The sequence below is a fragment of the Gambusia affinis genome, linkage group LG22 (genome assembly GCF_019740435.1).
Source record: "Gambusia affinis linkage group LG22, SWU_Gaff_1.0, whole genome shotgun sequence".
Classification (NCBI taxonomy): domain Eukaryota; kingdom Metazoa; phylum Chordata; class Actinopteri; order Cyprinodontiformes; family Poeciliidae; genus Gambusia; species Gambusia affinis.
In genome coordinates, this window is record NC_057889.1 from 1,238,940 (window position 1) to 1,260,842 (window position 21,903).

A 21,903-nucleotide genomic window follows, 5' to 3' on the forward strand; every position below is an offset into this window, starting at 1 on the left:
GGAAAACTTTAAGATGGATTGATGTTTTCAAAGATGCTGAACAAGAATTTAAACAAAATAAGTTCTTGATTTGAAGCCAACCTTCCCTGATGACCAGCTAACTCTGTCTGTTACTGTGTTGTGTTTTCGTAACCATCTCTCCCAGTTTGCATGAGGAAGGAGGAACGCAGACAATTACATTTGCAAATATTGACATGAATATAAAAATGAAATTCAGAGTAAGTACAGAGGAACATAAAATGACCTTTAAAAAACTAAAGTGGAACAACAGTTGTTGTCACAGGTCACATAGTTCCTAATATTCCTCTGAGTGATTTTGTTTTTTTAGACACTGAAGCAACAAGAAGGTATTTGCACAGAAAGCAGCGCTGACTTGGAAAAGATCGGCTTCTTCACTCTGAGCTTTAATTCACCACAACGAGGAGGAAACTGTCTGTCAATCAGAAGGTGAGAGTCCTGATTCAACAGCCTCTGCTGAGAGAAACGCTGCAGAAGATTAGCTTTTAGTTTGAAGCTGGATTGTTTAGATGATTTGAGTAAGAGATCTTCTATTGATCCTGCAGCTTTGGTTCATCTTATTGGTTCACGGTTCAGTGATTATATTGTTTAGATTGTATTTAAGACCAGTACATTTTATGGTACCAAAGTAGAATCTCAGATGTTGTCAAAATGTTTTATTCACCCAGAATGTGGTGATGTGTCACTCCAGGAAACACATGGGAATTAAATGATTTAACTTTATATTCTAAGCCATATTTAATAAACGTTTAATTGTGAAAACAGTAAAATGACCAATCAGTTCAGAAAAAAAACAGCAGGAAATGCAAGAAGGTATTTTTCTTTTCTCTTTTTATAGTTGATGTAAAACATTAACTTCTGCTGTGTGTTTTTGGTTTTTAACCAGTACAGTGCACTTCTGTCATTTCTATTAAAGGTTACCTACAGATAAAGTTTGATTGATTGGAAGCTGTTTCTTCAGAATGAGAATTTTAGAAAAAATTAAAAGAAAACAAAGTGAGAAACTGTAAAAATCTTGCAGTGAATATTTCATCAGTTTACCCCGATGTTACTGTTAAATTGATTTTCTTAGTCTCTGAATGGACCTGCTATGGAAACTTGATTTTGAGTAAATATATTTACTTATTTAAAGGTCATTTTAGCTTCCTCTGACTCTATTATTCATTTAGCATTCATGTGACTATTTGCGTATAATATGGTTTGTGTTTTTCCTTCCTCTTGTGAGAAAAGGCAGGCTGTGTGAAGAGATCATTATGAACACATCTACATAGGAACAGAGAAACAGCCAGTCAGTGAATGTTGTTTAGATTTTTGTTCAAACTGTTGGAAACATTCGTCCGTCAACCCGACGTTTTCTAAAACTGGACTGAGAACCTGTTGGGTGAAATCAGTGAAATATTTTTGAAGTCATTAGAAATGTCACTTCAAGGCTCTTAAAACACAAACAGAAACAAATTGATGCATTCTAACGAAGTACAGAACTACAGCGTTGGAGTAACAAATGCCTTAATTGTAACATATTTTAATTGACTTTCTCTTTGACTTTTATTACAGTAAAACAAGATGAACATCTCCAATGACCCAACATCTCCACCCAATGAATATGATGACAACTACCCTGATTATGAACCGTGTTCCTTCAGTGACAGCAACAGTGTGAACTTTGTGGTTGGTCCTTACATTCACTCCATCATCTGCATCCTGGGCTTGGTGGGGAACAGCCTGGTCATCCTCACCTTTGCCCTCTACAAGAGAACCAAATCCATGACTGACGTCTACCTGCTCAATGTGGCCATCGCTGACCTGCTGTTCGTGCTGGCTCTACCTTTCATCGTCTACAACGAGATGTACTCTTGGCCGATGGGGCAGGTGGCCTGTAAGCTGCTGCGTGGTTCCTACAGCGTCAACCTGTACAGCGGCATGCTAATGTTAGCCTGTATCAGCACCGACCGCTACATCGCCATCGTCCAGGCTCGCCGGAGCTTCAGGTTACGCTCGGTGTCAAGCAGCCACATTATCTGTTTCCTGATCTGGATCTTTGCCTTACTGGTGTCTGTTCCCACTTTCCACTTCTACCATTGGTACGAACCGTCACATCATGAGATCACCTGGTTCAACAGCACAGAAGAGGAAGAGACAACAGATCCACAGTACGTCTGTGAGTGGAAATTTGATGACAGCAACACTGCTAGCATAGTGAAGGTTGCTGTTCCCAGCACCCAACTGGCCATTGGCTTCTTCCTGCCGCTGCTCATCATGATCTTCTGCTACACCTCAGTCATCATCACCCTGCAGAAAGCTAAAAGCTACAAGCGACACAAAGCGATCCGAGTGGTGATGGTGGTGATGCTGGTCTTCATCGTCTGCCACTTGCCTTACAACCTGGCCCTGTTGTATGAGACTGTCAGTTATTTTGAACTTCGTGATTGTCACGCTGAGTCTTCACTGAAAACGGCGATGTCTGTGCTGCAGACTGTCGCCTACCTGCACTGCTGCCTGAACCCGCTGCTGTACGCCTTCATCGGAGTGAACTTTAGGAACCACTTCAGGAGGATCTTCCAGAACCTGTGCTGTTTGGGTCAGAGGTACCTCGCCCCGCGCCACTCATCCAGGGTCACCTCTGATATCTGCATGTCCACAGTTCGCCGCTCGGTTGACAGGTCCAGCAGAACAAGCACATCTTTTCTTACATGAAGATATTTGTGTGAGAAGCTCTGATCTTGCCATGAAGGTCTTTAAATGCCAAACTTGAATAACATGAAAATTAATTTTATTCTCAAGCACAGTTCAGCCACAAGATGTTAGACTTAAAAATTTATTAAAAGAGAAAACAAAAAATAAACTTCTTTATGTTAATTGTTGCTCAGTTTTTGCTTTCCCGTCCAATAATGCAAATTTACGGACCTAAGCATATCTGAAAACTCACCAATTTTCACCTCATTTGTCCCTCGTATTAAAAGTTTTTAATGGAATCAAAAGTGGGTGTGGCCAAACTGCTCAACCTGTAAACATCCAAACGGTACATCCTAGATATTTGAAAATGGTTATGTAGATAGATGCTCCAAAAATCAAGTAAACAAAGTCTCTTAAATACATTTTGAAATCTACAGAGAGGTTTTTTACATTTTCTCAACTCAAACTTCGGAGTCTTCCTCCAATGATTTTGAGCTATTGGCTTCAGCCTGTTTCAATGTGCAGTTAAGAAATGGGGCATTAAAAGTTATCAAAATCTTGAGGTTTTGGCCAGGACTAGGGGGAGTGGCCAAATTGAAAACTTGGCATGCTCACTAATTCAAAGGAAATGCTGTAACTTTCACAACGAAGGCTGAATTACACCAACCTTAATCTGAGTCGTCCATGTTGTACACTGGATGATACTACGTGGCTATCTGCTGACATCATCACATCCCTGCTCCTGTGTTCACACGTCTGGCTCTAAATGTTTCAGTCGATCTGCTCCACATTTGATATGATCAGTCCTAATCCTAATATTTAGTGGGTGTGGCCTAATTCATCCCTCTCCAATATTTAAAAAAATCAACCCCAAATTGGATATATGTGTAACTTCCACAGGAAGTTGGCCATTTTGGATCAAAGTCACTATTTTATCTCTTTTGCACACAGATCTGAGCAAACTCCTCCCACTGCTTTTTTTTTTTGCTTCATGAAAGCATGTGGGCGTGGCCAAGCTTCAAAATAAAACATCATGATGTCCTCGCGCCAAATCGGATGCTTCATTTCACTTCCTGTGTCACAACAGACCAGCAATCATCACATTCACATAGTCAGATGGTGACGTCACGTTAGCCACGCCCCTTTCCAAAAGGAAGTCACTTATTTAGCTGCTGAATGTCTTCCTTTTGGACTTTGACTCGTACAGATTCTAACCTGTCTGGTGTCAGAACAACATGATGCTGAATCCGTCTCCCAACTCTGGCTGGTGGCAGATCGGCGAGTTCCAATCCTTCACCGTTTGCATCCGGTTGGCTCTAAATTACACACGCATCGTTCGATTTGCACCAAACTGGATATGTTAAAGTGACTCTAATGATATTGATGACATCACCTAGGCCCCGCCCACTCACTGAACAAACTGGTGACTTCTCCAGTATGTCCCAGCGTATGACATGAGATTGAAAGGCCGTCCACTAACATAATGTGTTCAACAGGAAGTCAACAGGAAGTCAACAGGAAGTCAACAGGAAGTCAACAGGAAGTCATCGCCAATATACAGGAAACAGGAAGTGACAGTTCCTCCTGTCAGTTTTTGGGTAACTGTAAAGACTTGCTGCTGGACTCAGACTGAAGGCGACTCTGCTCTCAGCTGAAGCTGATCAACAAATATCAGAAAATATTGCCTTGGAAAAGAAAGTTTTATTTCAAGTTGCCCAGATTCACCATGATGGCAGACTGAATGATCCAGGTTGTAGATTTAGACTCAAAAACTGGCTGATTTCTTCAGTCTGGAACATTTTTTCCTAAACTACATCTATGTAAATAAAACCTTGTATTTTAATGACTTTCTATGATTTAATTTGTTGAATTTGTATAACATGAGGATGTTTGATATTGTTATTTCTCTCTGTCAGTTTCCCTCCAGCTGTTTTCTGTTCCAATGTAATCAGCCTTGGATTCAGTTTTAAGGATTAAACTCTGAGTGTTTTGCCAACTTTGAGGCTTTTATTTGCTGCTAAATGTTTAAGGAGTCTGGACTTCAGGCACTGATGTTACACTTTAGGCAACATTTATATGCTGTTTGAATCTTACTATTGATACTGAGCTAAAACCTGCATATTTGAGATTTTAAGCATATCAATAAAAATCATTTTAATCAAAAGATTTGTGTTGTGATGTTTGTGGTTGCACAGCTAACTGATGCCTGAGATAACTGACACATTTTAATTAGAGTGAAATATTGGGTGAATTTGTTCCAGCAAAGTCTCTGAATCCTGGTTGTTGTTTTGGATCAGTGGTTTGAGAACTGCTGCTTTTAAAGCCTGGAGAGGAAACAGCTGATCAGAGGGACGAGTTTCTGTTTGAATCACAGCAGACGCAGAACTTTGGATCAGGTTACAAACTCATTTACGTCTCAGAGATTTCACACGGCGTCCTATTGGAGAGTCAGATCTTACCGACGTTAGAAACAGATTGGCTGACAGTGTGAGAACTGGAACAGTGACGTCTGCAGAAGCATCATTTGGCTGTGAACGCAGGATTTCCTCACTTCCTGCTGGCCTGTATTTGAAAAACAAACATTCTCTAATATTCCTCTTTCACTGGCGACGTCTTCCAGCAGGATCATGTTTTCTGTCTTCAGCTTCAAGAATCAACAAACTTGACCTGTTTCAGTTCATCACTTTTACTTTTTATTGAGCCAGGCATGAGAATAAATCTATCTACAGTTTATATTTAATTATAAAAACTATTCCCAACTTCACTGGCCATTGTTTTGTAATATATTTGTAGCAGTAAGCAGCATTTGATCCACAGCAGGGGGCGCTGTTGCTAGAAGAGGACTGATGAAAACAAGCTTCAGTATAAAAACTGAAAATATTCACATCACTATTGTTGTCATAATTTAATAATAATCCTGGTTTGAATTTTAAAGTAAAGCTTTGAAATTTGTTCATGCATGACATCATTTAACTAAAACTTTACATAGATTGTAAATAATGAACAAAAAACAAAGATGCAAAATAACAGAATAAGAAAATGAGTGGATTGAGTCAAACATTAAATCTCTACTCATCAACATGTTCACACGGTGGTGGAGGAATCATGGCTGGGGATTCTGCAGCTTCTGAACATTGAAGTCACTAAGTTAACTTAACAAAAGTATAAAATATACAACAAGAATGGAGGTTTTGCAGTGGCCCAGTCAAAGTAAATGATCTGAGGTTTTGGAACTGATGTAGTAACATTTTAATCACTACCTGTACAGACAGAGACCTGATCGCATTCAACTGTTTCCGAAGGAAATTCAACTGGAACGTTTTTAAAAACATGTTAAAACCAACAGAAGAGCAATTTCGACATCCATCCAGCAGGGGGAGCTGTTCGGCAGCAAATTCGCTGACTTTTCATTTGAGAAACGTCTCATCCACTTTCATTGATTTACAGATAAAACGCATTAGCTTTAATTGGACTGCAGATTGAAGGAGAAAGTTCTCCTGCTGACTGAACAGAAACGGTTTTAACGGATCTGGCATCAAATTCTCCACAAAAACGTTTGTTTTTTTTTGTGTGTGTTTTTTTTTTTTTTGTATAATTTGGAAACCAGAATGTGCAGAAATCCTGTTAATCCATTCAGGAAAACACTAAATTAGCCTTTTAATTAAGCTAAGGAGTGAATTAATGATTGATTTGAGTCCAGATCTTCGATTTTTAGATGGAGTTGCTCGTAATTTGTCCGAATTGCCTGTTGGTTCGGGTTGCTGCACATCCTGCTGGGATAAACTGGACCCGGTTCAGCACCACGGACAGCAACTCGCTGCTCATAGTTCACAGAAACAAACAAGTATTTTGTGTTTTATTTCAGAATTTATCATCTATTTATGTTTTTTATTTTTATTTTTTTCTTCCAGCCGAACTTTCTGCAGCCGCTGCTGTTTTGTGTGAAAACTGTAAACCCTCCTCGATGAGTTCTGGGAGAACAAAACCATTGTTCCACCAAACAGCCGGAGTTCTGCTCCGCCTGCAGGGCGGAGACGCGAGGTCCAGTGAGGAGGAGGAGGAGGAGGAGGAGGAGGAGGAGGAGGAGGAGGAGGAGGAGGAGGAGGAGGAGTCCAGCGGTCAGTGTCCGGCTTTGTGTCCGGAGACACGGCCCGGCTGCAGCAGCCGCCGCGCCCCGGAGGAGATGGAGGAGAAAAGGAGCAGGAGGAAAACTTGAAGCAACAGAGTGACTGAATGAACTGGGCGTCAACTGCTGAGGATTTTATTAAAAAGGTGATCATTGGGCCTGACAGGATCCCGATCGAACCGAGCCGGTAACTATGGACCAGATGGCAGCGGACAAGGTGAAGCATCCGGATCCAGACCGCAGCGACAACCCGCCGCAGATCACCGCGGAAAACTGCTACGAGCTGCTGGAAGAGGCGAAGCGCGGCGGCTCCGAGCGCGACAAGCAGCGGCTGCTGGACTTCATGAGCGACCACTACCTGCAGGTGCTGCGGAGCCCCGCCGTGTTCGGCCGGCTCACCGCCGCGGAGCGGGAGCTCATCCTGACCCGCAGGATGGAGGGGCGGAAGGTGCTGGCGGTGGCCGAGACCTCCGAGGTGCTGGACAGCAGCCGCCCGCAGAGCCCGCAGCGGGAGGACCCCGCCCCGCGCCGGGTGTTCTGCCTCCACCCGGACTCCCAGCGCTGGGAGCTGCTGACCGTCCTGCCGGAGGAAGTCCCGGCTAAAGGCTCCGGGATGTGCACCCTCTACAACTACCTGTTCGTGGCGGGCGGGATGGGGACACAGGACGGCCGCTCCACGGCGTCGGACCGGGTGTTCTGCTTCAACCCGCGGACCGGCCTCTGGAGCCGGGTCCGCCCGCTGACGCAGCCGCGCTGCCAGCTGCGGCTGGTGTCCATGGACGGACACCTGTACGCCATCGGGGGGGAGTGTCTGTTCACCGTGGAGCGCTACGACCCGCGCGCGGACAGGTGGGCTCACGTGGCTCCGCTGCCCAGAGGCTCCTTTGCGGTCGCGCACGAGGCTGTTGCGTGCGGCGGCGCGCTGTTCGTGTCCGGCGGCTCGCTCTTCTACCGCCTGCTGCGATACAACAGCCGCCGCGACGAGTGGGAGGAGTGTCCGTTCAACGAGAGCCGGCGGCGCTCCGCCGACATGGTGGCTCACCGCAGCCTCATCTACCGCTTCGACGTGGAGCGGGAGCGCGCGGCCGTGAGCGTGTACAGGTACAACACGCTGGTGAAGGTGTGGCTCGGCGGCGCGCGCTTCCCGCTGGACAACCCGCAGCCGTTCCGCTGTGCGGTGCTCGGAGACCGCATCTACTGCGTGAGCCGCGGCCACGCGCTGCAGTTCGAGGTGCGTGAGGAGCGCGAGGGCTTCCTGTCGGAGGTGCTTCCGGGTCCCGCGGAGGCCCGCGGGTCCCTGGTACCGTTCGTCCTCAGTCTGGACAAGTGACCCGAACCGGGTCAGCCGCGGTGCCTTCCGGTGATCCCTGCGAGGTTCGAGTCCCAGATCAATAAAAGTATCAGTTCATTTAATCAGTACTTCAGTTCAAAAGTGCAATTTGTAAATTAAATACATTCACTTTGATTATTATTGCTTACAACTAATAATAACATATATGTGTTAATTAATATTCATTTGGTTTATAAATTATCTTTACTGAGCAGAAAAAGGAGAATAGAATGAAATATATTGGAAATATCTTTTAAAAATGAGGACAAACAGAAATAAATAAAGACAATATCAAGAAATAAAGTATTTAAATGAAACAAATAAACAAAAATAAGTTTTATAGATGAGACGTCACACACAGGGACTGCTAGCTTAGCATAGGTTACCTGTTTATGAAAATATTAAGAGCCTTTTGAGGGCTGAAGAGCCCAAAACCTCTCAGGACCGCAGTGAGGTCACTGATCCTCAGTCAGAAACAGGAACTCATAAATGTTTCAACAGAAATGTGAGTCTTGTTCTGTTCCCACTGAGTTATCGGTGGAATAAAACCTTTTGGATTTTTCCTGCTCTGGAGCACAAAGGTGTGTCAACGACATCCAGGGGAAAAGACAACCAGCAATGCCTTTGGAGCAGTGGTCCCACCCTGGTCCTCGGGGGCCCCTGTCCTGGGGGGCCCCCGGGGGCCGCTGTCCTGGGGGGCCCCCGGGGGCCGCTGTCCTGGGGGGCCCCCGGGGGCCGCTGTCCTGCATGGTTTTGATGAGTCCAGACTCCAGCACAGCTGAGTCACATGATTTCTTTACCCCCTTTGCATTCCTGCCATTGCAGTAGAAGTCTGTTAATCACCTGTTCATTTAATCCAGGTGTGCAGCAGCAGGGAAACACCTAAAACATGCAGGGCAGTGGCCCCTGGGGACCAGGTGGGGGCCACTGCTTTAGAGAAGCAACTGTTGCTGTTCATCAATCTTTGAAATACCCTCCAAAATCTACTGACAGGTTTCAGCTAACTGACTTCGGACGGTGCAAACTAAGAGAAAAGGTAAAGAAAAACAGGAAGTCCTCTGCAGGCCTCGGTGAGAAGGTTAAAGGTTAAAGTTCATGACAAGAGAATTAGAAGCAACTATGACCTGTTTGGTTTTTTACCTAAATGCTCAGATGCTGGATGTGGGACGATTTGGTCAAACCTGAGGCCTTTTGTGATTTTTTTAAAGTTTATTTCACAACTTCATACAACTGAAGCACGGTGGTGGAGGTGTGATGATCTGGGAGTTTTTTAGATTAAGGGCTGTTTCTGCTTCCTTTCAGATTAAACTAAAATGAATTCTTAGTTTTCAAGTCTTTGTAAATCACCTGCTGAATGTTTCTCTGTTGCACCTGGAAAATAAAGCTGCTTCCAAAATTTAACAGGTTTGAGTTTCTTTCCTCTGAAACTCTCCTCCTCTTCCTGTGAGTGAACGACTGCGTGTTTTAACGCGTTTTAACGGCTGCGTGTTTTAACGGCTGCGTGTTTTAACGGCTGCGTGTTTTAACGGCTGTGTGTTTTAACGGCTGTGTGTTTTAACGTGTTTTAACGTGTTTTAACGGCTGCGTGTTTTAATGGCTGCGTGTTTTAACGGCTGTGTGTTTTAACGTGTTTTAACGGCGGTGCGTTTTAACGGCAGTGTGTTTTAAGGGCTGCGTGTTTTAACGGCTGTGTGTTTTAACGCGTTTTAACGGCGGTGCGTTTTAACGTGTTTTAACGGCGGTGCGTTTTAACGGCTGCGTGTTTTAATGGCTGCGTGTTTTAACGGCGGTGCGTTTTAACGTGTTTTAACGGCGGTGCGTTGCTTCACTCTAACAGCCAACAGAGCTGCAGTGTCTGCAGCCTGAATGGCTCTTTCATATTTCCTGGCCTCAGTTTAATATCCTGAATGTGTCTGGATTACTAATGTGACCCTGAGCTGCAGCTTGAAGCTATTTACTCTCATCTGAGAGTAAATAGAATCCAGACATCAAATCCAACTTTTAGACCTGAAATTACAGAAACTTGAGATTTGGAAATGATTGGAAAATGTCTGATTTTATGAGTATTTTATGGAAATCAGATATGGATCAACGTTGGCTCATATTCTGTTGTTTATATCTTTAAAATGTGTTTTCTGCTTTTTATCCATAAAGTTTTTGTCACGTCCAAGCAGCCAGACTCTCCTGTTATCTCATAATGTGGCTCTGTAAAAATGCTCTTCAGGATTTTTTATTCTTTTTTAGACTTTGGTGTTTTTCCCACATTTTCTTGTTATTTAATCAGAAATTCTTTGTAGCCTTTTAATGTTGAAGCTCCCAAAATTGAAGCAGTCCTCTGTCCACAAATGACAGACTATAAACAGGTGTTTCCCCAGCAGGTCTATGAATCAATACTAAGGTATTCCTCAAGGTCCTGTGCTTGAACAGTTTGTTTCCATCAAATAAAACACAAAGCAGCAGAAACTCCTCAATATGCAGATGATATTCTGATATTTATCTGAGAATCCTGAGCAAGACAGTTAATTTTCCATCATCACCAGTTCCAGTTCTAGTGTTCCCTTAACTCCAGTTTCTTCCATTTCCCTGTCTGAGCTGCTCCTCTGGCCCTGCAGATTAAATGCTAGCTGGCTTTGCTAACAGCCTGTTATAAGACACTTTCATGTATTTTCTGGCCAACTTTTCTTCAGCTAGTTTACATGTCACATTTAAGAAGGAAACGTCAGTCAGCCTCAGTTTTTCCCTTCTCCTATTTGTTTTGATCTAATATGTTCCCAGACTGTAATAAGACACTTTGGGCCCATCAGACAGAAGGATTTGGGCCTTTAGGGCCCCAAGTTTAAGAAATGATGAGGTTTAAGAACAGAAAAGGATTAAATCCCATCTTTTTATCAAAATAAAGACCAGTAATAAAACTGTAAATGGGCTTTAAAGAACCTAAATCAATTGATTAATTGATTTAGTTATACAGAAGTAATTCACAACATGTCGCCTCAAGGTCTTTCACAATAAAAGCCCCGCCCTGAACAGAACACCAGACCAGGTGTATTTTCTCTAAATGTTAAAAACTGAAGAAAAGATTCAGTCAACAGTTAAAATAAGAGTAAATAATGTGGAGGTTATTGTTTCCTCCAGCAGCAGGACAGTCCAGGTGGATCAGGTTCTGATCAGGTTCTGATCAGGTTCTGATCAGGTTCTGGTCAGGTTCTGGTCAGGTTCTGATCAGGTTCTGATCAAGTTCTGATCAGGTTCTGATCAGGTTCTGGTCAGGTTCTGGTCAGGTTCTGATCAGGTTCTGGTCAGGTTCTGATCAGGTTCTGATCAGGTTCTGATGGACTGTTGGACTGTCCTGCTGAGCCAGTTCAACTATCAGTCTTTTAAAAGTTAATTTTTAGAAGCAGACAGTGTGATAATGATGCTGTTTAACACTGATATAAACATTTGGAGTTTTTCAGTTGTTATTTCCTGGGTCTTGTTTTCATCAGTCCCCTCCATGCAACAGCGCCCTCTACTGGGCATTACATAAAGTTTATTACCATGACAACCCGGCTTACTTTAAGGTTTTGTTTCTCTTTAACGTCGCTACGTTAATAAATCAGGATTTTAACTACAAATAACTTGTAATTCATCATTCTAAACAATTTTACACATATTTATGCAGTAAATATAGATTTATGACTTATTCTGGATTTGATTTTGCTTGACAAAACAAATGAAACTGTGCTGCGATATCTGCTGAGGAAATTCAACAACAGATTTATTATGAGGAAAGATAAAAACATTGCTGCAGTTTTACACGCCATGTTTTCACCACTGACTCTTCCTCTTCCTGTAATAAATGATTAAACTCACAGTGAGGTTTTCTCACCTCAAGGTCGACCTCTGGGTTCATGATGCTGCGGCTCAAAAACATTCAAACACGTCAAGAAAGAGGCCGAACCGAGCCAGACATCTTCACAGTATGACAACGAATTACCACCAGGGTGAGAACTCCACAACAAACAACTTTATGTTAAAAAAAAATATTTATTATGACACAAAAACTCACAAAAATATAGATTTTATATCAGCCGCAACATTCACACACATTAACGTTGCTTAAAGTGTGAACAGGAAAACTCCTTCAGCTCAAAGCTTCAAAATAAAAGCCTCAAATCTGGCAAAGTTTCAGAATTTAATCCTTAAAAGCTGATTAAGTTTGAGCAGAGAAACGCAGAAGGAAAAAACCAACAGAGCTGAGAAATAAAGTCTTTATATTTAATATCCTCAGGTTACACAAGTCAAAAAATTCACAAAAATAAAAACAGGAAAAAAAATCAGTAAAATCAGTTAAAAAAAAACATCTATCTACAATTTGTATTTTGATGAACATTTTCCAAAGAATTTGAAACATTTTACAGTTTTAGAGGCTAAATCTGTAACCCTAAACCTTACAAGGATTTGCTCTATTCTGATCTGAAAACCTGGACCTTTGGGTCACAACTCCAAGATGGCACCAAACCCCCAGTGGAGCCTGGTGGTGGCAGCATCAGGCTGCGGGGTTACCTTTAGGGCAGTGGTGGTTCTGTGTCAGTGAATCCAATCATATTTGGAAATCAACCAAACAAAGTTAAAGTTGTGGAAGGTTTTTACCTGAGAGTCTGCAGCAGTGAAAGGATTTTTATCTTGGTCTAAATAACTGATGTTCAATAGCTATAACAATTTACATTTTATAAAATGGAGGTTTCAGAGTTTTCCCAACTTTCCAAGGAATAATTACATTGAATCTCCACTAAAGAATGAAACTAAAGTACCAGAAATATTGTTTTCAGATGCGCATTTTATGATTAAGTGGGAAATTATCTTCTTTTTAAATAACTTTCCAGGAATATCAGTGAAACTCTTTATGTTTATGTTTGATGTGAATCCTTATTACAGAAATAAAATAGTGCTTCTTAAATGACACCTTTCCTGGAAATGTTCATCATTTGCTTTATTTTGTAACGCTAGTAGTTTTTAATAAGTTTATTTAGATAAACTGAGAACAAAAGTGGCTCTATGGATGCAAAGGACTGAGACTCCAGTCCTAGTCAAAGTCCAGAACTAAATTTCTGGGGTAATCCAGAAGAGGCAGTGGATGGCCTCACAGATAAAAAGATTTTACTTTTTGAAAAAGATAAGTCAAGGTACAGATAAACTCCTGCAGAAACGCTGAACTTTAACCCTAAAAGTGTTTGAACAAAGTGTTACTTTAAGGCTGAGAAAACTGATAATTGGATCTTATTTATTGGTTTTCCAATAAGCTACAGACATTTGTCACATAAAATGTTTAACGTTGCCTTTTAACAAGGTGGTGGACACAAACCGTTGTGTCAAACCACTAGAAAATCCAGAACAACTTTTTGTCTTGTCCAAATTTATCCTGAATGGAAACATTGAGAATCGAGGTTGGAGCGTCCAGCTGGTCAAAGATGAACCTCAAACAGACGTCAGGAATCATCTGTCAGGACGTCGTCTCTCTTTTAACCAAACTCAAGCAGACAGAAGAAAATCTGGACTTTTCTGCTTCTATTCAATAAAATTTTGTTAGTTTTACCTTTAGACATCTTTCTGCCTAACATGCCAAGATCCTAATGGCAGCAGAGCAACAGAACATGACAAACCCAAGGAGATTGTCATGTTCTGTTTTCTGTCTAAATTCATCACATTGTGGCTAAAATTTGCTTTAGAGTAAAAAAACAAGACAAGTTTGAATTTTAAAGACCTACAGGCCTCAATCTGATCACATGGTAAAAGACGTGCCGTTTTCACTGGACCCATCCACCGAGCGACGAATTGTGGACATGAAGGTATCCGAAGTGACTCTGGAGAAACGGCGCGGGGCGATGTACCTCTTACCCAAACACCACAGGTCACGGAAGATCCTCCTGAAGTGGTTCCTGAACTTCACGCCGATGAAGGCGTACAGCAGCGGGTTCAGGCAGCAGTGCAGGTAGGCGACGGTCTGCAGCACAGACATCGTCATCTTCAGAGAGTCCACTTCGTCACATTCGCTTTCTTTGAACAAACTGACAGTCTCATACAACAGGGCCAGGTTGTAAGGCAAGTGGCAGGCGATGAAGACCAGCACCACCACCATCACCACTCGGACCGCTTTGTGTCGCTGGAAGTTTTTAGCTTTCTGCAGGGTGATGATGACTGAGGTGTAGCAGAAGATCATGATGAGCAGCGGCAGGAAGAAGCCAATGGCCAGTTGGGTGCTGGGAACAGCAACCTTCACTATGCTAGCAGTGTTGCTGTCATCAAATTTCCACTCACAGACGTACTGTGGATCTGTTGTCTCCTCCTCTTCTGTGCTGTTGATCCAGGTGCTCTCATGATGTGACGGTTCGTACCAATGGTAGAAGTGGAAAGTGGGAACAGACACCAGTAAGGAAAAGATCCAGATCAGGAAACAGATAATGCGACTGTTTGACACCGAGCGTAACCTGAAGCTCCGGCGAGCCTGGACGATGGCGATGTAGCGGTCGGTGCTGATACAGGCTAACATTAGCATGCCGCTGTACAGGTTGACGCTGTAGGAACCACGCAGCAGCTTACAGGCCACCTGCCCCATCGGCCAAAAGTACAGCTCGTTGTAGACGATGAAAGGTAGAGCCAGCACGAACAGCAGGTCAGCGATGGCCACATTGAGCAGGTAGACGTCAGTCATGGATTTGGTTCTCTTGTAGAGGGCATAGGTGAGGATGACCAGGCTGTTCCCCACCAAGCCCAGGATGCAGATGATGGAGTGAATGTAAGGACCAACCACAAAGTTCACACTGTTGTTGTTACTGAAGGGACATGGTCCATAATCAGGGTAGTTGTAATCATATTCATAGGGTGGAGATGTTGGGTCATTGGAGATGTTCATCTTGTTTTACTGTAATAAAAGTAAAGAGAAAGTTTAATGTTAATATATTTAAATAAGACAATAAAAAACAGCAATTCAAAACAAAATACTCTAATGGTCATTAAAAACTTGCAGGCGGTGATAATGTTAACATTAAACACAAGCTGAAGAAGTTCAACGAGTGACTGACTAAAGTTCTGCTCTCTGAGCTGCCATCTTACTGTGGTGGAGGGTTTGAGAGCATCCAATAACTCTGGAGATCATTGGGACACTCAATGAAGCCCCTGAGCTTTACTGTCACACTGGGGCTTCATGCCTCTAGCAGAGTCACCTAATGCAGACAGGTCCTAGTTGAGGTGGGGCATGCTGGCCAGCATCTGGTGGCCAGGCTTCCACCCATGGAGCCTGACATGGGTCCCCCTTCCCAATGGCTCACCGCCTGTAGGAGGGGCCAAAGGGGTCAGGTGCAGTGGGAGATGGGTGGTGGCCAAAGGTGGGGAAATTGGGGGTCTGTCCGCCAATGTCACCCCTCTGGTGGGGAAGGAGCCTGGGCTGGTGTGTGAGGTTGAGAGGTTGAAAACCTCAACACACAGCTCTGGAGCCAGTCTCCTTGAGAGGGGTTGGGTTAGGGTAAAGGGTTAGGGTTAGAGGGGTTAGGGTTAGGGTTTCACTCTGGTGTTGCCCCTGGTGTGAGGCACAGGTTCTGACTACCGTTCAGACTACCCACCCTTTTTGGAGTCTGTGGAGGGGGCACTGGAGAATGCCCCTTCTGGATTGGGTGGTAATTGGGGCAAAATCTTGGAGTTCAGAGAGACCATGGAGAAAGACTTTCTTGTGGGCAGAATACCTTGAAGACCCCCTCAATCCCATCAGCACATCTTCCTTTGAGGAAGCCATGCCTGGGGACTTTAGGTCGGGCTTTCCAATCTCTGGTGTTCAGGTCACCGAGGTGGATCAAAAGCTTCTTGTGTCAAGGTCCCAGGGGTGGATGAGATTTGTTCAGCGTTCCTTTAGGCTTTGGATGTTGGGGGTTGTGCTGACTACGCAATATTGCGCAGACATTGAGGGCAGTTCTTCTGGACTGGCAGACCTGGGTGGTGGTCCTCCTATCAAAAAGCAGGATCACCACAGAATGTTCCAACTACAGAGGGATCAACGTGGTAAGGAATATTCAGCAGTTCAGATGACGGTCCATTGGATAGTCGAACCTTGGATTCAGGAGCATCAGCGTGGTTTTTGTTCTGGAAACACTGGACCAGCTCTACATCCTCAGCAGCGTCTTGCAGGGTGTAGAGCTGCAGGACCCTGTGGGGGGTCTACATGCACCCCCAACCAGTCTACACGCACCCACAACCAGTCTACACGCACCCCCAACCAGTCTACACGCACCCCCAACCAGTCTACACGCACCCCCAACCAGTCTACATGCACCCCCAACCAGTCTACACGCACCCCCAACCAGTCTACACGCACCCCCAACCAGTCTACACGCACCCACAACCAGTCTACATGCACCCACAACCAGTCTACACGCACCCCCAACCGGTGCATGCAGACCGGTTGGGTGAACCGGTCCACTTTGTGGACTAAGAGAAGGTGCTTGATCGTTTCTCTCGGGGAACCGTGTGGGGAGTTCTCCAGGCATTCCAGACCCTACAGGCTGTTAGGTCCTTGTATGACCCCAGTCAGTCTGGTCTGCATTTTGCAGCTTCTGAGATTTTATGATTCATTACTAGAACAACCTGAAGTATTGTAAGCTGAACCTCTGGCACTTTTCTGAATAAACTACACATATTTGGTTACAAAAGGTTATTGTTAAATAGGTCGTGTGTTCAAATGAGTGCAGAACTTTCTGTGCAGATGCTTCAACTTCCTGTCATTTCTTCCTCTGTTTTTGGTTCAAATGTCATAACTGTTAACAGCAGAAGCAGCAGATTTCTCATTATGAAGTTCCAATCAACAGGAAATATTACAAAACCATTGAACCACTGCTGCAGCTACACCTCATAAGATCAGAAAAAACTGCTTACAGGTATTTGTCACTGACACACTTTTCCACCTCCACATTGCCAGTTTGTGACAAAAATTGTTTCTCATTTGACTTTCTGTCAGTTTTATTCAATGTGACGGAAGAAGTTCAAAAACCCTGAGATTAGATATTTAAATGATCTGATCTGAGCCCAGAAGCTTCGGCGTTTGAAAAGGTTGGTACTGCTGGTAAAGAGCGTGGGGGCATCAGACCAGGATGTCCCAGTTGTGGTCTGCAGAAGGTCTGAAAGTGAGATGGGTTTGTTTTTTACGAGTGTCAGAGCTGGGAGGAAGTTTGCAGAAAAGAGGTCAGCCTGACTCGGAGTGACCCAGTTCACGAGTGGTTTCTTTCCCTCCCCAGCACAAAGCAGAACCGCAAATTACAAAACTGAGTAAATACAGTATCTCACAATTTCACATCTGGGGAAAAACCAAAAGATGAAAACATGAAAAGAGTCTAGAAGGACGGTATCTTATTATTGACGTATTTAGTTTCCAATATAAGGAACATTTTCTCGTTTATTCCAGGAGTTCATCAGATTTTTACAGCTCTGTGACCTTCTGAAGAGGAAATAAAAATTAATGCACAAACATGAGGATAATTCAGCTTTTATGGAACCATTTTGTTCTTTATCAGTGCAGCTCAATTCAAGTCAATGAGACAATCTACTGAAATAAAAACACACGTATTTCCTCTGTTACTTTCCTCTTTTTTATTTACTTCTATCAAAACTAAAGGTGCAGTTTCTCTTTTTTGTGCCGTACATTTTGTGACCGCAGATGGAAAATAAATGTAACAACCAGCCGAGTTCAGCCGACAGACAGAAAATGGTTCCTTATCGTGTAATATTTTATTTCATCTGCTGCTCTTTGTTACATTGAAAAGCACAAAATCTTACCAAGTACTTCGTCTAGTTTCTAGACTTTAGTAAAGTTACTATCAAATAACTTTTTAAGACAGAGCAGCTGGATGTAAGTTAACAATTACTGACTATTGAGAAAAAGTAAATGTCTTATTTCCAATATTTGTAATAATTAATCATTTTAATATCAATAATTCTAATAAAAATAATATATTTTACTTGGAGGTATTAAAATATTTAATTACTATTGTTAATAATTATTTTATTATTAATTGAAATAATATCATTATCCTCAATAATGTTTTGAATTTTTATTACTAAAAATATTAGCTGCAATTTTTATTTTTATTTCGTTATGATAATTCTTATGATAATAACAATTATTAATAATATTGATCCTGTATTATTATTTATAATCCTGGTATTGAATCAACCGGCTGTGAAGTCGGTGAGTGATGAAACCGTCTCGTTCAGTTTTCATCTGTTAAAGGTGAAAACGTCGAAGCACAGAACCAGATCAGAGCCGTGAGGTCCGCTTGTTCTTCCATGTGGCTGAAAATGAAATTCTAAATTTGAGAAGTCGCTGAAGACAAAAGTCTGCCCATTGAGCAGAAGTACAGATCAGGAACTTGAAGTATTTGAGGAACTTTCACCTTTTAAAATAACTTTAATTCTCCTTTCAACCTGGATTTTCTTACTGCTTTGATACCAAATTGAAACAAGCATTCATTTATGTTAAAGGAACATGAAGTTCTGCTGAGGTGTTCAGGAAGCCCAGGTTGGCCTTCTGCTCGTCTCTCATTTCTATCACACTTTTTCCTTCCACTCAACTTCCTGTTATTAGACTTAAGTCATTTTTTCCATCATTACTTTTTTCAAAACATTTAATTTCTTTCCTAAAATTAACAATGTGATTCTTTAACAATCTGAATTTTACTCAAAATGAAATAAATAACTGATACATCTTTCTCTCTCTCTCTCTCTCTCTCTCTCTCTCTCTCTCTCTCTCTGTGTGCGGGAAATCGAACGCCTCTCATCTTCAGGTCAAAGCAAAATGTGAACTTTGATGATGCAAAACGATTTCACTCAGATGAGATAGAAAAACCTTCAGAAACTGATTAGTGTTTTCATTTGATTCACTTCTAGGTTCACACTCAGTAATAACAAAACTGGATTTATGAATTTCCAACCGAGTCTCAGAGTCTCATTCTTGTCTAAAAACTGAATCCATTCATTTGTGTCCATTTGAGCCGTTTATGCAGCAGAACCCAACGACCTTCTGGTTCTGGTCCATCCAGAAACTTGAATCCTGTTCAGAGCTGGAAATGATTTCAGTCCCAGCAGCAACTGAATGACGGTTCAATGCGTTCCTGTTTTTCTCTGTTTCAGAGCTTCTCTCTTCACAGCAGAAACTGGAGCCCGTCAGGACCGGCAGAACTTTGGTTCCTTTTTCCGTTACTTTGGGTCAGCGTGTTTGGGTTTGGGTTTCCTTCAGGCTCGAGGGTTCCCAAACCGCTGCTAAAAAAAGTTCTTCACAGTCATCATGAGGAACCACAGAGTAACACGCATCAGTGCCGTTAAGACACCGCCGTATTAAAACCACAGCTAGCAAGCTAATGTTAGCATTTCTGCTAAACAGACTAGCTGCCGGAGCAGAGAGCCTGACTAATTCACCAGATTATTACACTGGTGTTAGCTTACATAAAGAGCAGAAAGTCTTAAGAAACAACAGCTAAATTTAGTGATTAGGATCTATTTTTTGCAAGTAAATATAATTTTAAAAAATTTATTAAAAATAAAAACTTTAATTATAATAATTACAATAAATCTATATAAAAAAATATGTAAAAAAAGAAACTAAAATTATGATAAAGAATCAGTAAATACATTAATACTTAATGCTACATTAATAAGTATTAATAATACTTAATAATTTGTTCCTTTTTCAACAGAAAGGAAAGAATAATTTCCTTTCTGTTGAAAATAAAAGCTGATATATTTCTATAACTGGGATAAAGTCAAACTACTTCTACTCACATTTATACTGTTTTTATTTTTAAGTCAAAACTAACAATTAATTACAACTTAGTGTCTGTAAACCAGTTCTCAAACATTTCCTCTTACAGCTCAGGCTAAACAAACAAACATGTTGCTGCACATCCAACACATTCTGACTACAACGCAGAAACAGCAAGGATTTTATTCTGAATTTGGTGGATTTATGATTAAAAATACAGTGAAAGTTCTGCAAATGACCAACATGTTTAACCTTTAACCTTTAAGCAGGTGGAACATAATGAAGGGAAGGTGTTAAAAAACTCAAAGAAAAAACGGTGCAGGAAACTGTGGCTCTGAGCTTCACACACTTTTCTCTGAGCTCAAACATTTCTAAACGCTTTTGTTAATAGATTAGATTCAGATGAACGTCAGAGACTAAATTCAAACCAAGAAAGAATAATATCTGTTTTTCCCACCCAGCCGTCGTAAAGACTCAGTTTAACTCAGTTGAGGAGCAGCAGGTTGTTGTTTAACAGTCAGAGCTCACACCGTCGGTTTCACTGATAATCATCTGTGGTCTGCCAGCGTGAAAAGGCTTTAAATAGACCAACATGTCAACACGACCACATCGTGTAGATTTAGAGATAAGGAGATAAAAGTGAGCAGCTGTGTGGCGTCATCAGACAGACGTTACATCATGATTTAAACAACATGAAGAGACTCAAATCTGATCCATCCTCAGAAATCTTTCTACCTGACCGGACGTCACAAACCAAACGGCTAAAGTGAAGCTTTAAAATCTCGATTTTAAACTTTAAGACTCAACAGATTAAAGCAAAAAGCATTTAGAGAAAAAATTAGAGCTCACCTAGAAGAAGGGGTGAAGTTGGTGGTGCAGTGTGGGAGCAGCAGCGGGGAGACTGATGCTGCAGCGCAACATCACACACTAAAACCCTGCAGATAAAAGGGAAACAGTGTGTGTGTGTGTGTGTGTGTGCGTGTGTGTGTGTGCGTGTGTGTGTGTGTGTGTGTGTGTGAAACCTGCTGAAGTCTTCCTCTTTCAACCCAGCAGAAGTGATCTTTGCTTTGTCCTTCAGCTTCCTCCTGCTGAACTCGAAGCTTCGTTCTTTTATTTCATTTATTTAAACTTACATCCCTTTATTTACAGAAGAAACTGACGTCTTATTTATGGCTCTTCTGCAAACATTTAGGAGCTTCTAACGAAGCCAGCTGAGACAGGCATAAACTCTCAGCGCAGCATTTGGTTCTGACTCATCTGAGGAGCTCTCAGGGTCCAATCTCATCTCTGGCTCAGCCTATAAACATCAGAGGGCGATTAATAAAGCATGCAGCAGCTGCAGGCCGTCCAGCGGCTAACAGACCAGCAACAGGAAGTGTCTCTTCAACAGAGCGCTTCAGAATAAAACAGAATTTATTGTTTTCTATTTAAATCCACCATCCAGAAGCTTGTAGTAGAACTTTCTGAGGTCTGGACTTTGACTAGGCTGTTAAATCAGACATTCTGCTGTTGCATTTCTTTGTAAATAAATCTCCCACAGTATCATACCTCCACTGCTGTACTCAACAGCTGGATGAGACGTCTACAAATGGAGATCTAGATTTTTCTCAGATTTTTTGCCTGTCTCGTCTTTGCTGTGAATTTAGATGCATTTTTTATTTGTTTTGGAAAAATATTATTTTATTTCATGTCATCTTGATTGATGCTATTTATTATTTTATATCTAAAATATGTACATTATCAAATTTATTTGATGAAATTTTATTTCTTAGAAAACATAATTTATTATGGAGTGCTTTTATTTTGTAAGTGCACATTCACATGTTTGGCTTGATTTATCATTAATTAATTATCATTAAAGTCATCATCAATGATTTATATAGCATGACTTTTATTTTGAAATCCCACATGTATTTAAGTCAGGGAGGTTTTACTCAGTAAAATTTATTTAATATTTTATAGGAAAGTATTATTGATTTT

The 21,903-nt window shown here is 42.0% G+C and overlaps 3 protein-coding genes across 6 annotated transcripts; 2 read left to right on the forward strand and 1 right to left on the reverse strand.

Annotated features, from left to right (window-relative positions):
• The first annotated feature begins 200 nt into the window (after nucleotides 1-200).
• LOC122825631 (C-C chemokine receptor type 6-like) lies at nucleotides 201-3,270 on the forward strand. The gene is made up of 2 exons (XM_044107109.1): nucleotides 201-447; nucleotides 1,573-3,270. The coding sequence occupies exon 2, from the start codon at nucleotides 1,582-1,584 to the stop codon at nucleotides 2,710-2,712; it is 1,131 nt and encodes a 376-aa protein (XP_043963044.1). The 5' UTR covers nucleotides 201-447; nucleotides 1,573-1,581; the 3' UTR covers nucleotides 2,713-3,270.
• A 2,263-nt stretch (nucleotides 3,271-5,533) lies between these two features.
• LOC122825633 (kelch repeat and BTB domain-containing protein 11-like) lies at nucleotides 5,534-9,529 on the forward strand. 2 transcript variants are annotated; one of them, XM_044107112.1, is made up of 2 exons: nucleotides 6,793-7,666; nucleotides 7,865-9,529. In XM_044107112.1, the coding sequence occupies exons 1-2, from the start codon at nucleotides 7,011-7,013 to the stop codon at nucleotides 8,145-8,147; spliced, it is 939 nt and encodes a 312-aa protein (XP_043963047.1). In that variant the 5' UTR covers nucleotides 6,793-7,010; the 3' UTR covers nucleotides 8,148-9,529. The 2 variants fall into 2 exon arrangements, with proteins under 2 accessions (XP_043963046.1, XP_043963047.1); XM_044107111.1 differs by having other exon boundaries at nucleotides 5,534-9,529.
• A 2,327-nt stretch (nucleotides 9,530-11,856) lies between these two features.
• LOC122825635 (C-C chemokine receptor type 6-like) lies at nucleotides 11,857-21,574 on the reverse strand. 3 transcript variants are annotated; one of them, XM_044107113.1, is made up of 3 exons: nucleotides 20,946-21,574; nucleotides 20,773-20,858; nucleotides 11,857-15,045 (listed from the first exon to the last, which is right to left on the reverse strand). In XM_044107113.1, the coding sequence occupies exon 3, from the start codon at nucleotides 15,034-15,036 to the stop codon at nucleotides 13,906-13,908; it is 1,131 nt and encodes a 376-aa protein (XP_043963048.1). In that variant the 5' UTR covers nucleotides 15,037-15,045; nucleotides 20,773-20,858; nucleotides 20,946-21,574; the 3' UTR covers nucleotides 11,857-13,905. The 3 variants fall into 3 exon arrangements, with proteins under 3 accessions (XP_043963048.1, XP_043963049.1, XP_043963050.1); XM_044107114.1 differs by having other exon boundaries at nucleotides 20,773-21,574; XM_044107115.1 differs by lacking the exons at nucleotides 20,773-20,858; nucleotides 20,946-21,574 and adding an exon at nucleotides 15,237-15,307.
• Between the last annotated feature and the right edge of the window lie 329 nt (nucleotides 21,575-21,903).